The sequence below is a fragment of the Mesoplodon densirostris genome, chromosome 3, assembly GCF_025265405.1.
Source record: "Mesoplodon densirostris isolate mMesDen1 chromosome 3, mMesDen1 primary haplotype, whole genome shotgun sequence".
NCBI classification, from domain to species: Eukaryota; Metazoa; Chordata; class Mammalia; order Artiodactyla; family Ziphiidae; genus Mesoplodon; species Mesoplodon densirostris.
This window is the reverse complement of record NC_082663.1, coordinates 131,490,751-131,505,703: the sequence shown is the minus strand read 5'-3', so window position 1 is coordinate 131,505,703 and position 14,953 is coordinate 131,490,751. Positions and strand designations below refer to the sequence as shown.

The 14,953-nt window shown below is 50.0% G+C and overlaps 1 protein-coding gene across 1 annotated transcript; it reads left to right on the top strand.

Moving 5' to 3' along the window:
• Positions 1-1,412: 1,412 nt before the first annotated feature.
• LOC132485543 (Golgi-associated RAB2 interactor protein 3-like) lies at positions 1,413-3,707 on the top strand (the record flags this gene model as incomplete). Its single annotated transcript, XM_060092076.1, has 4 exons — positions 1,413-1,991; positions 2,766-2,844; positions 3,034-3,191; positions 3,306-3,707. Coding segments are annotated over 4 exons (1,218 nt in total), but the record flags the coding sequence as incomplete, so codon positions are not given.
• Between the last annotated feature and the right edge of the window lie 11,246 nt (positions 3,708-14,953).

Below are 14,953 nucleotides of genomic sequence, written 5' to 3'. Positions count from 1 at the left end.
TGAAGGTCAGGCCATCGTAGCCCAACACAGACCCTCTCGGAAGGGTCACTCCAGTTCAAGAGCTCAGCTTCGGGCTTCCCTGGTGGCGCAGTGGTTGGGAGTCCGCCTGCCGACACAGGGGACACGGGTTCGTGCCCCGGTCCGGGAGGACCCCACATGCCACGGAGCGGCTGGGCCCGTGAGCCATGGCTCCGGAGCCTGTGCTCCGCAACGAGAGAGGCCACAACAGTGAGAGGCCCACGTACCGCAAAAAAAAAAAAAAAAAAAAAAAAAAAAGCAGGGGTCAAGGAGGGAAGGATTGGGAGTTTGGGATTAGCAGATACAAACTACAGGATGGATAAACAGCACGGTCCTACTGTAGAGCACAGAGAACTATATTCAGTATCCTGTGATAAACCATAATGGAAAAGAATATGAAAAAGAATGTATGTATACAAAAAACTGAATCAGAAATTAACAGAAGAAATTAACACAACACAAATTAACACAACATTGTAAATCAACTATACATCAATAAAAAAGAAGAAGGAAAAGAAAAAAAATACAAACCAAGTTTGGGTTCCCTTTGTGGGGAGGGAGCATGCAGAAGAGGGGCTGGCAGGGTTCTATTTCTTGCTCTGGGTGGCAGCTACAAGGGTGTTCACTTTCTTGTTACTCATTAAGCTATATTTATGGTTTCTGCACTTTCATGAATGTGTGTTATATTTCACAATAAAAAGTTTCTAAAACTGTAAAAAATATAAATATAAATGTAAATATAAACAAAAGTTAGCCTCCTTGAAAAGAGAAAATGGGTGAGAAAATTCTCCATATCCTGGAAATGACAGTACCAATGGGACTCTGACAGGTAGCACTCTTTCTAAGTTCCTGCCAGCACTGTGTTATATACGCTGGGGGCACAGAGAACAGCAATTCCCATAGGATGCCTGCCCTTAGCAAGGACACAGTCCACTTCCAGGATTTTATCCCCAGGACATCATTCAGCAGAAGCACGAAGATGATCCCTGCAGGGAGATTTGTAACAACAACAAGACTGGAAACCACCCAGATATTTACAAAAGCAGGAGGGTTTTCTCAACCTTTTGATTACAAAGACTATCCAGCCTACCCACACCTATACCCTGGCAGGGTCAGCCTGTTCCCTATGGACATGGTGGTTGGTTTAGGGGGAGGCTGGTGAGCCTGCCCCAAGGGGGTGGGGACTTGGAGGCTCAACCAAGGGGTGTGCGATGTGATGGTGACGGGTCACAAAGGACTTGCGGTATAAATATGGTCGGGCCAAGAGACTCTGGCAGAGTCCTGCAGGGAGGTGACGAGTTGCTTTCGTTCCCTCTCTCTCTCCGAGACTCAATTTGTGGCTGGTGGCTCTGTCTTGAACGAAGAGAGCCATGAGCAGTGGGAGTTCACCTCATTACATGGCCAATAGCTACTGTTCAGTGGGGGTGTTGAGGACCTCCATGGGGGTCCTGCAACGACAACTGTACGAGGGAGGAGAGTATGACATTTTCAAGTACGCTCCCATGTTTGAGAGCGACTTTATCCAGGTCAGCAAGGAAGGAGAACTGATTGACCTAGACAACCGCGTCCGAAGGGTGACTGTGGGCGTCGCATCCACCAGCCCCCTCTTCCCACTACCTGACGTCATGCTGCTGGCCCAAACAACGAAAGTCTGTGACGAGCATGTCAGATGCGCCGGGATCACCAAGGGGAGAGGTTGCAAGCCCCTGAAGACCCTAGAGCTCACCAGGCTGCTTCCCTTGAAGTTTGTCAAGATCTCCATCCACAACCGTGAGAAACAGCAGCTGTGCCTGAATCTTGCTACCGGCCGTACTTTCTATCTGCAGCTGTGCCCCTCTTCCGATGCACAAAAAGACCTCTTTTCCCATTGGGAAAAGCTTGTCTATATCCTGAGACCACCGGTAGTCAGTTACAGCAGTACCCCGATGCTCCAAACTGGAGATGCAGCGACTACAGAGGATGCCAAAATCCTAGTGGGAAGCACCCACAGAGACTCAAGAACCCGGGGCAGGGTGCTTTGGGAGAGCAGGGCCTTCATAGCCTTTGGTGCTCTCTGAGACTCGCCTGGGAAATACCTTCTATTGTTGAAAAGGGTCAGGGACAAACGAGCTATCACTATGGGATTCACCACACTGGAGAGGTTCCGAGTGCTTCTCCACCTTGTCCCACAGGGCTGAATTTCAGAGAGACCTTAGGTATCATATCAGCTGCACTGGTCTCATCACCAGGGCTGTAATCCCTTCTACAGCATCCTGATTGTCTGGTCGCTTCTTGAACACTTACCCCAGCCCAGGTAGTCTCATCAGTTGTGGAACATCATTCACAGTTAGGAAGTCCTTCCTTCGTTGTGTCTCCCCGTGACGCCGACATGCTGATTCAAATCAGCCCAACCCGTGTAGTCACCAAAATGCAGAAGGTGTGCATCCCTTGACCCAGGAACCCCACTTCTAGGAGTCTGTCCTGCAGAGAGAGAAGCACAAGGGTATAAAATTAAAGTGTATATCATGGAGAATTGTATCAGTGCTTTCCCTGACCCTGGGACTGTTCAAGTAAAATGGAGTGGCCGTTTGACAGTCGTGCAGTAGATGGGATCTTGCATCCAATGGGAGCTTAGACTGGGTGATTTCAAAGGTTATTCTAAGTATAAGCCCTTGAGTTGCTCAGCTCCAGGAGGAGAGAGGAGCAGACAGTTCAGATCTCACTTTCTGTCATCTCTATCTTACCTGATTCTCCTCCCCTTGGCTCAGACCACAGAGCTCCACAGAGAAAGGGATCAGGATGAGGCTGGGATTCACAAGCTTCGTGACGTGACTGGACCCACAAAAAGCGCCGAAGGATCAGCAGGAGGGATGACCGTGGGCCTGGCGGGAGCCACCATCAAGGATCCAGGAGAAAGCGGATCCGGCGAGGCCACTGCAGGTGCCCCCATAGATCAAGTGCAGCCGTGAAAAGCACCGAAGTATTCAGCGGCAGGAATGACCATGGGCCTGGCGGGAGCCATTATCAAGGATCCAGGAGAAAGTGGATCCGGCGAGGCCATTGCAGGTGCCCCCCATGGATCAACTGCAGCCGTGAAAAGCGCCGAAGGATCAGCGGCAGGGATGACCACCGGTCTGGCGGGAGCCACCATCAAGGATCCAGGAGAAAGCGGATCCGGCGAGGCCATTGCAGGTGCCCCCATAGATCAAGTGCAGCCGTGAAAAGTGCCGAAGTCTTCAGCGGCAGGAATGACCATGGGCCTGGCGGAAGCCATTATCAAGGATCCAGGAGAAAGCGGATCCGGTGAGGCCACTGCAGGTGCCCCCCATGGATTAAATGCAGCCGTGGAAAGCGCCGAAGGATCAGCGGCAGGAATGGCCATTGGCCTGGCTGGAGCCACCATCAAGGATCCAGGAGAAAGCGGATCCGGCGAGGACATTACAGGTGCTGCCAGCTTATCCTTGCAGGACACGAACCTCGTCTTGGCGGATGTTGCCAGCACATCCTCGACGGTGGCAGATGGTCCAGAGAGCAGCATGAGCATGGTGTTGCCAGTTGCAGTCACAACCAGCAAGCCTGCTGCTGGAAGAGCTGAAGGGAAGGTCGCAGACCCCGTGGTCTCCACCTTGCAGACTGAAGGCTACATGTCTGAACGGGATGGAAGCCAGAAGGGCTTCCACCCCAGGGATGAAGCCTGGAGAGAAAAAAAGAAAAGAAGGACACGTCTTCATCGAGGAAAAGTTCCCATCACCGCAGGACACGTGAAGGTCACCACAGGACAGGAGGGGACAAGACCCAGAAATCATCCTCCCACTGGTCCTCATCTGGCCATGGAAACTCCAAAGTTGACAAAGGACGGGAGGACAGCTCGCAAACTGAGGAACAGCCAGTCCGCCACCAGTTCAGGGACTCTAAGTAAGACATCCAGTAAGATCCTCTCCTTCTTTAGGAGCTTCAGAGTCATTCCTGGTTCAGAAACAAGGCTCACACATGACCATTGAGAGGCAGACAAAGCCCTGGTTGGCTTCCATGTTTAGCACACATTTGCTAAAAGGGGAGAAAAAAACAAGGACATGATAAACACAAAATTCACAATACTGGATTTCTGTAGGGTAAAAAGAAGGGAGGGATGGTCTGGGAGGAAAAGCTTCAACAGAGTGGGAATTTTTCTATTATGCAAAGGGTATGTCCATGGGAATGTATTATCGTTTCCATTTTATTTTAACATCTCTGACATCAGGATGATTTTTATACTGCTGTCAGCCAAGTGGCAGTCACTGCCTTAGAAATATCTCAACCAATTTGTTTCACTGTTGTTTTCCTTTCAATATATGCACAAGAGATGGATGACAAAGTCTGAAAGAGATCTTTCAAGAACTATAAGATAAAGAAACTAAGGGACATAAATACTCACTATCCAGGAACACAAGAAAGGTTTAGAGGTATTGTTAAGGAATAACAGAATAATCCAAAATGCTCTGTACTGATGAACTATGCAAATTATGTATGCATGTGGAAAGCGATTCTAAAAATAAAAAAAATCATAAATGAGATTATGAAATCTCATTTCATACTGAGATTATGCATTCTTAAATGCCCATCATAAAAAAGTCTTTCCAATTTAAAAAAAAGTTGTAAATAAATTTCATGAGTCCATGAAAATCATTCAATTGTTAACAACAGTTGATAACAGTTGGATTAGAGTAACTGTTGATAACAGTTAACCACCGTTGGATTTGAGAAGAATGCCTCTGAGAACCATGTGTGTTTTTTGTTTTGGGGGTTTCTTTTTTTGCGGTATGCGGGCCTCTCGCTGCTGTGGCCTCTCCCATTGCAGAGCACAGGCTCCGGACGCACAGGCTCAGCGGCCATGGCTCACGGGCCCAGCGGCTCCACGGCATGTAGGATCTTCCCGGACAGGGACACGAACCCGTGTCCCCTCCATCGGCAGGTGGACTCCCAACCACTGCGCCACCAGGGAAGCCCCATGTGTCTTTGTATGAACCGGGGAGTCATCTGCTAGCCTTGCAATTCTCTGCTCATTCCCTTCTGTGACAACAGGGTCTACTAGGATGGAAGTTGGGTTTCCAGTAAAACTTAGGGACTTTCTCTGCAGAGCAAATTAAGTGGTAGAGGTGGAGGAGGTGAGAAATAAGATACGGATTCTGGGAGGAGTGGTAGCTTGGGAGGATGAGAGGAAGCCCTTCTCAGTTGCTCTGGTGGGTGGCTGGAAAATCCCATCTTGTGATTTCCGATACACAAAGACCAATAGATTGCGGGGATCAATGTGTCCTTGGAGTTCACTCTTGAAGCACTGGGTCTTGGTAAGAGGAGAGAAAGAGCCATGTTCTCTAAGACCTGAGAGGGATTTGGGGGAAGCCTTCCGGAAATGTGAGGAGTTACGGGGTAGAGGAGGGAGATAAAGGGGAACTCTTTCCCAAGCCTTTGACTCAGAGCCCCAGATTTTCACTATGCCAGAGGCTGAATCAGCCTACTTAAAACAGCTTCATCTTAGGATTCTGTACCCTTGGCTTTACCTTTTGTCTTTCTTAGCGTGTATTAGGCATTCTCACTCCCTCACCCCAAAGGACTTCTTTAACGTGAACCTAGTTAGTCCACTATGCAGGGCGTTCGCTGAGCAGACCCACAGTTGACACAGTTTACACCTCCAGTGCAGTAGTAAAGTGGAGGTGGGGACTTGCCCACTGCAACGTGCCCTGCCTGGCACTTTCTCTGGATTTCCTTTTCTATCTTGACAGTTCATCAAGAGACACGTGCACAGATACCTACGTATTTCAAAGCAACAGGCATCTTCCTCTGGAGGGAGACATCAATTTGGGTAGCAAGTCAGTACACCCTATCAGATCAAGGCCAATATTTTGGACAGCAATATTCATCACCATGGTAGCAATTCTGCAGCTGCAAGTGCAATGAGGCAATGGATGGTTGATTACAGACTGACCAATGTCCCAAACTTCAAGTCTGGCAACACACATACATACTAGAAAGGGTTTTTTTTCCCTACAGCAAAATAAGGTCCTTCACAGGATTGTTGAAGACGTGCTATGGTGGGAGGCATATTGAAGGCAGTGTCGTGGCTGGCACAGCAAGCGTGATGTGATGCTGGGGAACACAGCAGGGGCCACGGCATGCAAGGCTTTGAGGTCCATTTAAAGGATTTTGATTTCTGACCTTGGAGGGATGCAAAGCCATGATATGTTTTCAATAGGGGAGTGGCCTGATCAAATGTGCACTTTGTGGAGGGTACTGTGGTTTCTGTGAAAAGAAGTATTTGGCTGGGGGGGTTGTTAATATGGGACTTTATGTGACTTCCTATTTTTGGCCACAGGATCTATATAATGAGGAGATTGGAGAGTATGTTTTGAAAGACACCGTTCCATTTGAAATATCCACGTGGGGTGCATTTCTTCAACGAAGGACTTGTGGCCCCAGCTGCTGGGGGTGCATCCCACAGAAAGCCTTCAGCTGGCAGTGAGTTTGGAAATTGCCTGGGTTCCTCACCCGAGGTGCACGGCAAGAAATGATTGACGTGGAGTGTGAAGGTCAGGCCATCGTAGCCCAACACAGACCCTCTCGGAAGGGTCACTCCAGTTCAAGAGCTCAGCTTCGGGCTTCCCTGGTGGCGCAGTGGTTGGGAGTCCGCCTGCCGACACAGGGGACACGGGTTCGTGCCCCGGTCCGGGAGGACCCCACATGCCACGGAGCGGCTGGGCCCGTGAGCCATGGCTCCGGAGCCTGTGCTCCGCAACGAGAGAGGCCACAACAGTGAGAGGCCCACGTACCGCCAAAAAAAAAAAAAAAAAAAAAAAAAAGCAGGGGTCAAGGAGGGAAGGATTGGGAGTTTGGGATTAGCAGATACAAACTACAGGATGGATAAACAGCACGGTCCTACTGTAGAGCACAGAGAACTATATTCAGTATCCTGTGATAAACCATAATGGAAAAGAATATGAAAAAGAATGTATGTATACAAAAAACTGAATCAGAAATTAACAGAAGAAATTAACACAACACAAATTAACACAACATTGTAAATCAACTATACATCAATAAAAAAGAAGAAGGAAAAGAAAAAAAATACAAACCAAGTTTGGGTTCCCTTTGTGGGGAGGGAGCATGCAGAAGAGGGGCTGGCAGGGTTCTATTTCTTGCTCTGGGTGGCAGCTACAAGGGTGTTCACTTTCTTGTTACTCATTAAGCTATATTTATGGTTTCTGCACTTTCATGAATGTGTGTTATATTTCACAATAAAAAGTTTCTAAAACTGTAAAAAATATAAATATAAATGTAAATATAAACAAAAGTTAGCCTCCTTGAAAAGAGAAAATGGGTGAGAAAATTCTCCATATCCTGGAAATGACAGTACCAATGGGACTCTGACAGGTAGCACTCTTTCTAAGTTCCTGCCAGCACTGTGTTATATACGCTGGGGGCACAGAGAACAGCAATTCCCATAGGATGCCTGCCCTTAGCAAGGACACAGTCCACTTCCAGGATTTTATCCCCAGGACATCATTCAGCAGAAGCACGAAGATGATCCCTGCAGGGAGATTTGTAACAACAACAGGACTGGAAACCACCCAGATATTTACAAAAGCAGGAGGGTTTTCTCAACCTTTTGATTACAAAGACTATCCAGCCTACCCACACCTATACCCTGGCAGGGTCAGCCTGTTCCCTATGGACATGGTGGTTGGTTTAGGGGGAGGCTGGTGAGCCTGCCCCAAGGGGGTGCGGACTTGGAGGCTCAACCAAGGGGTGTGCGATGTGATGGTGACGGGTCACAAAGGACTTGCGGTATAAATATGGTCGGGCCAAGAGACTCTGGCAGAGTCCTGCAGGGAGGTGACGAGTTGCTTTCGTTCCCTCTCTCTCTCCGAGACTCAATTTGTGGCTGGTGGCTCTGTCTTGAACGAAGAGAGCCATGAGCAGTGGGAGTTCACCTCATTACATGGCCAATAGCTACTGTTCAGTGGGGGTGTTGAGGACCTCCATAGGGGTCCTGCAACGACAACTGTACGAGGGAGGAGAGTATGACATTTTCAAGTACGCTCCCATGTTTGAGAGCGACTTTATCCAGGTCAGCAAGGAAGGAGAACTGATTGACCTAGACAACCGCGTCCGAAGGGTGACTGTGGGCGTCGCATCCACCAGCCCCCTCTTCCCACTACCTGACGTCATGCTGCTGGCCCAAACAACGAAAGTCTGTGACGAGCATGTCAGATGCGCCGGGATCACCAAGGGGAGAGGTTGCAAGCCCGTGAAGACCCTAGAGCTCACCAGGCTGCTTCCCTTGAAGTTTGTCAAGATCTCCATCCACAACCGTGAGAAACAGCAGCTGTGCCTGAATCTTGCTACCGGCCGTACTTTCTATCTGCAGCTGTGCCCCTCTTCCGATGCACAAAAAGACCTCTTTTCCCATTGGGAAAAGCTTGTCTATATCCTGAGACCACCGGTAGTCAGTTACAGCAGTACCCCGATGCTCCAAACTGGAGATGCAGCGACTACAGAGGATGCCAAAATCCTAGTGGGAAGCACCCACAGAGACTCAAGAACCCGGGGCAGGGTGCTTTGGGAGAGCAGGGCCTTCATAGCCTTTGGTGCTCTCTGAGACTCGCCTGGGAAATACCTTCTATTGTTGAAAAGGGTCAGGGACAAACGAGCTATCACTATGGGATTCACCACACTGGAGAGGTTCCGAGTGCTTCTCCACCTTGTCCCACAGGGCTGAATTTCAGAGAGACCTTAGGTATCATATCAGCTGCACTGGTCTCATCACCAGGGCTGTAATCCCTTCTACAGCATCCTGATTGTCTGGTCGCTTCTTGAACACTTACCCCAGCCCAGGTAGTCTCATCAGTTGTGGAACATCATTCACAGTTAGGAAGTCCTTCCTTCGTTGTGTCTCCCCGTGACGCCGACATGCTGATTCAAATCAGCCCAACCCGTGTAGTCACCAAAATGCAGAAGGTGTGCATCCCTTGACCCAGGAACCCCACTTCTAGGAGTCTGTCCTGCAGAGAGAGAAGCACAAGGGTATAAAATTAAAGTGTATATCATGGAGAATTGTATCAGTGCTTTCCCTGACCCTGGGACTGTTCAAGTAAAATGGAGTGGCCGTTTGACAGTGGTGCAGTAGATGGGATCTTGCATCCAATGGGAGCTTAGACTGGGTGATTTCAAAGGTTATTCTAAGTATAAGCCCTTGAGTTGCTCAGCTCCAGGAGGAGAGAGGAGCAGACAGTTCAGATCTCACTTTCTGTCATCTCTATCTTACCTGATTCTCCTCCCCTTGGCTCAGACCACAGAGCTCCACAGAGAAAGGGATCAGGATGAGGCTGGGATTCACAAGCTTCGTGACGTGACTGGACCCACAAAAAGCGCCGAAGGATCAGCAGGAGGGATGACCGTGGGCCTGGCGGGAGCCACCATCAAGGATCCAGGAGAAATCGGATCCGGCGAGGCCATTGCAGGTGCCCCCATAGATCAAGTGCAGCCGTGAAAAGCGCCGAAGTATTCAGCGGCAGGAATAACCATGGGCCTGGAGGGAGCCATTATCAAGGATCCAGGAGAAAGCGGAGCCGGCGAGGCCATTGCAGGTGCCCCCCAAGGATCAACTGCAGCCGTGAAAAGCGCCGAAGGATCAGCGGCAGGGATGACCACCGGTCTGGCGGGAGCCACCATCAAGGATCCAGGAGAAAGTGGATCCGGAGAGGCCATTGCAGGTGCCCCCCATGGATCAACTGCAGCCGTGAAAAGCACCGAAGGATCAGCGGCAGGGTTGACCATGGGCCTGGCGGGAGCCACCATCAAGGAGCCACCATCAAGGATCCTGGAGAAAGCGGATCCGGCGAGGCCATTGCAGGTGCCCACATAGTTCAAGTGCAGCCGTGAAAAGCGACGAAGTATCAGCGGCAGGAATGACCATGGGCCTGGCAGGAGCCATTATCAACGATCCAGGAGAAAGCAGATCCGGCGAGGCTATTGCAGGTTTCCCGCATGGATCAAATGCAGCCGTGAAAAGCGCCGAAGTATCAGCGGCAGAAATGACCATGGGCCTGGCTGGAGCCACCATCAAGGATCCAGGAGAAAGCGGATCTGGCAAGGCCATTGCAGGTGCCCCCCATGGATCAACTGCAGCCGTGAAAAGCGCCAAAGGATCAGCGGCAGGGTTAACCATGGGCCTGGGGGGAGCCATTATCAAGGATCCAGGAGAAAGCGGATTCGGCGAGGCCATTGCAGGTGCCCCCATAGATCAAGTGCAGCCGTGAAAAGTGCAGAAGGATCAGCGGCAGGAATGGCCATGGGCCTGGCTGGAGCCACCATCAAGGATCCAGGAGAAAGTGGATCTGGCGAGGTATTGCAGGTGCCCCCCATGGATCAACTGCAGCCGTGAAAAGCGCCGAAGGATCAGCGGCAGGGATGACCACCGGTCTGGCGGGAGCCACCATCAAGGATCCAGGAGAAAGTGGATCCGGAGAGGCCATTGCAGGTGCCCCACATGGATCAACTGCAGCCGTGAAAAGCACCGAAGGATCAGCGGCAGGGTTGACCATGGGCCTGGCGGGAGCCACCATCAAGGAGCCACCATCAAGGATCCTGGAGAAAGCGGATCCGGCGAGGCCATTGCAGGTGCCCACATAGTTCAAGTGCAGCCGTGAAAAGCGCCGAAGTATCAGCGGCAGGAATGACCATGGGCCTGGCGGGAGCCATTATCAAGGATCCAGGAGAAAGCAGATCTGGCGAGGCTATTGCAGGTTTCCCTCATGGATCAAATGCAGCCGTGAAAAGCGCCGAAGTATCAGCGGCAGAAATGACCATGGGCCTGGCTGGAGCCACCATCAAGGATCCAGGAGAAAGCGGATCCGGCGAGGCCATTGCAGGTGCCCCCCATGGATCAACTGCAGCCGTGAAAAGCGCCAAAGGATCAGCGGCAGGGTTAACCATGGGCCTGGGGGGAGCCATTATCAAGGATCCAGGAGAAAGCGGATCCAGCGAGGCCACTGCAGGTGCCCCCATAGATCAAGTGCAGCCGTGAAAAGTGCCGAAGTATTCAGCGGCAGGAATGACCATGGGCCTGGCGGAAGCCATTATCAAGGATCCAGGAGAAAGCGGATCCGGTGAGGCCACTGCAGGTGCCCCCCATGGATTAAATGCAGCCGTGGAAAGCGCCGAAGGATCAGCGGCAGGAATGGCCATTGGCCTGGCTGGAGCCACCATCAAGGATCCAGGAGAAAGCGGATCCGGTGAGGCCACTGCAGGTGCCCCCCATGGATTAAATGCAGCCGTGGAAAGCGCCGAAGGAGCAGCGGCAGGGTTGACCATGGGCCTGGCGGGAGCCACCATCAAGGATCCAGGAGAAAGCGGATCCGGCGAGGACATTACAGGTGCTGCCAGTTTATCCTTGCAGGACATGAACCTGGTCTTGGCGGATGATGCCAGCACATCCTCGACGGTGGGAGATGGTCCAGAGAGCAGCATGAGCATGGTGTTGCCAGTTGCAGTCACAACCAGCAAGCCTGCTGCTGGAAGAGCTGAAGGGAAGGTCGCAGACCCCGTGGTCTCCACCTTGCAGACTGAAGGCTACATGTCTGAACGGGATGGAAGCCAGAAGGGCTTCCACCCCAGGGATGAAGCCTGGAGAGAAAAAAAGAAAAGAAGGACACGTCTTCATCGAGGAAAAGTTCCCATCACCGCAGGACACGTGAAGGTCACCACAGGTCAGGAGGGGACAAGACCCAGAAATCATCCTCCCACTGGTCCTCATCTGGCCATGGAAACTCCAAAGTTGACAAAGGACGGGAGGACAGCTCGCAAACTGAGGAACAGCCAGTCCGCCACCAGTTCAGGGACTCTAAGTAAGACATCCAGTAAGATCCTCTCCTTCTTTAGGAGCTTCAGAGTCATTCCTGGTTCAGAAACAAGGCTCACACATGACCATTGAGAGGCAGACAAAGCCCCGGTTGGCTTCCATGTTTAGCACACATTTGCTAAAAGGGGAGAAAAAAACAAGGACATGATAAACACAAAATTCACAATACTGGATTTCTGTAGGGTAAAAAGAAGGGAGGGATGGTCTGGGAGGAAAAGCTCTTATGCAAAGCCGTATGTCCATGGGAATGTATTATCGTTTCCATTTTATTTTAACATCTCTGACATCAGGATGATTTTTATACTGCTGTCAGCCAAGTGGCAGTCACTGCCTTAGAAATATCTCAACCAATTTGTTTCACTGTTGTTTTCCTTTCAATATATGCACAAGAGATGGATGACAAAGTCTGAAAGAGATCTTTCAAGAACTATAAGATAAAGAAACTAAGGGACATAAATACTCACTATCCAGGAACACAAGAAAGGTTTAGAGATATTGTTAAGGAATAACAGAATAATCCAAAATGCTCTGTACTGATGAACTATGCAAATTATGTATGCATGTGGAAAGCGATTCTAAAAATAAAAAAAAAATCATAAATGAGATTAGGAAATCTCATTTCATACTGAGATTATGCATTTTTAAATGTCCATCATAAAAAAGTCTTTCCAATTTAAAAAAAAGTTGTAAATAAATTTCATGAGTCCATGAAAATCATTCAATTGTTAACAACAGTTGATAACAGTTGGATTAGAGTAACTGTTGATAACAGTTAACCACCGTTGGATTTGAGAAGAATGCCTCTGAGAACCATGTGTGTTTTTTGTTTTTGGGGTTTCTTTTTTTGCGGTATGCGGGCCTCTCGCTGCTGTGGCCTCTCCCATTGCAGAGCACAGGCTCCGGACGCACAGGCTCAGCGGCCATGGCTCACGGGCCCAGCGGCTCCACGGCATGTAGGATCTTCCCGGACAGGGACACGAACCCGTGTCCCCTCCATCGGCAGGTGGACTCCCAACCACTGCGCCACCAGGGAAGCCCCATGTGTCTTTGTATGAACCGGGGAGTCATCTGCTAGCCTTGCAATTCTCTGCTCATTCCCTTCTGTGACAACAGGGTCTACTAGGATGGAAGTTGGGTTTCCAGTAAAACTTAGGGACTTTCTCTGCAGAGCAAATTAAGTGGTAGAGGTGGAGGAGGTGAGAAATAAGATACGGATTCTGGGAGGAGTGGTAGCTTGGGAGGATGAGAGGAAGCCCTTCTCAGTTGCTCTGGTGGGTGGCTGAAAAATCCCATCTTGTGATTTCCGATACACAAAGACCAATAGATTGCGGGGATCAATGTGTCCTTGGAGTTCACTCTTGAAGCACTGGGTCTTGGTAAGAGGAGAGAAAGAGCCATGTTCTCTAAGACCTGAGAGGGATTTGGGGGAAGCCTTCCGGAAATGTGAGGAGTTACGGGGTAGAGGAGGGAGATAAAGGGGAACTCTTTCCCAAGCCTTTGACTCAGAGCCCCAGATTTTCACTATGCCAGAGGCTGAATCAGCCTACTTAAAACAGCTTCATCTTAGGATTCTGTACCCTTGGCTTTACCTTTTGTCTTTCTTAGCGTGTATTAGGCATTCTCACTCCCTCACCCCAAAGGACTTCTTTAACGTGAACCTAGTTAGTCCACTATGCAGGGCGTTCGCTGAGCAGACCCACAGTTGACACAGTTTACACCTCCAGTGCAGTAGTAAAGTGGAGGTGGGGACTTGCCCACCGCAACGTGCCCTGCCTGGCACTTTCTCTGGATTTCCTTTTCTATCTTGACAGTTCATCAAGAGACACGTGCACAGATACCTACGTATTTCAAAGCAACAGGCATCTTCCTCTGGAGGGAGACATCAATTTGGGTAGCAAGTCAGTACACCCTATCAGATCAAGGCCAATATTTTGGACAGCAATATTCATCACCATGGTAGCAATTCTGCAGCTGCAAGTGCAATGAGGCAATGGATGGTTGATTACAGACTGACCAATGTCCCAAACTTCAAGTCTGGCAACACACATACATACTAGAAAGGGTTTTTTTTCCCTACAGCAAAATAAGGTCCTTCACAGGATTGTTGAAGACGTGCTATGGTGGGAGGCATATTGAAGGCAGTGTCGTGGCTGGCACAGCAAGCGTGATGTGATGCTGGGGAACACAGCAGGGGCCACGCCATGCAAGGCTTTGAGGTCCATTTAAAGGATTTTGATTTCTGACCTTGGAGGGATGCAAAGCCATGATATGTTTTCAATAGGGGAGTGGCCTGATCAAATGTGCACTTTGTGGAGGGTACTGTGGTTTCTGTGAAAAGAAGTATTTGGCTGGGGGGGTTGTTAATATGGGACTTTATGTGACTTCCTATTTTTGGCCACAGGATCTATATAATGAGGAGATTGGAGAGTATGTTTTGAAAGACACCGTTCCATTTGAAATATCCACGTGGGGTGCATTTCTTCAACGAAGGACTTGTGGCCCCAGCTGCTGGGGGTGCATCCCACAGAAAGCCTTCAGCTGGCAGTGAGTTTGGAAATTGCCTGGGTTCCTCACCCGAGGTGCACGGCAAGAAATGATTGACGTGGAGTGTGAAGGTCAGGCCATCGTAGCCCAACACAGACCCTCTCGGAAGGGTCACTCCAGTTCAAGAGCTCAGCTTCGGGCTTCCCTGGTGGCGCAGTGGTTGGGAGTCCGCCTGCCGACACAGGGGACACGGGTTCGTGCCCCGGTCCGGGAGGACCCCACATGCCACGGAGCGGCTGGGCCCGTGAGCCATGGCTCCGGAGCCTGTGCTCCGCAACGAGAGAGGCCACAACAGTGAGAGGCCCACGTACCGCAAAAAAAAAAAAAACAAAAACAGCAGGGGTCAAGGAGGGAAGGATTGGGAGTTTGGGATTAGCAGATACAAACTACAGGATGGATAAACAGCACGGTCCTACTGTAGAGCACAGAGAACTATATTCAGTATCCTGTGATAAACCATAATGGAAAAGAATATGAAAAAGAATGTATGTATACAAAAAACTGAATCAGAAATTAACA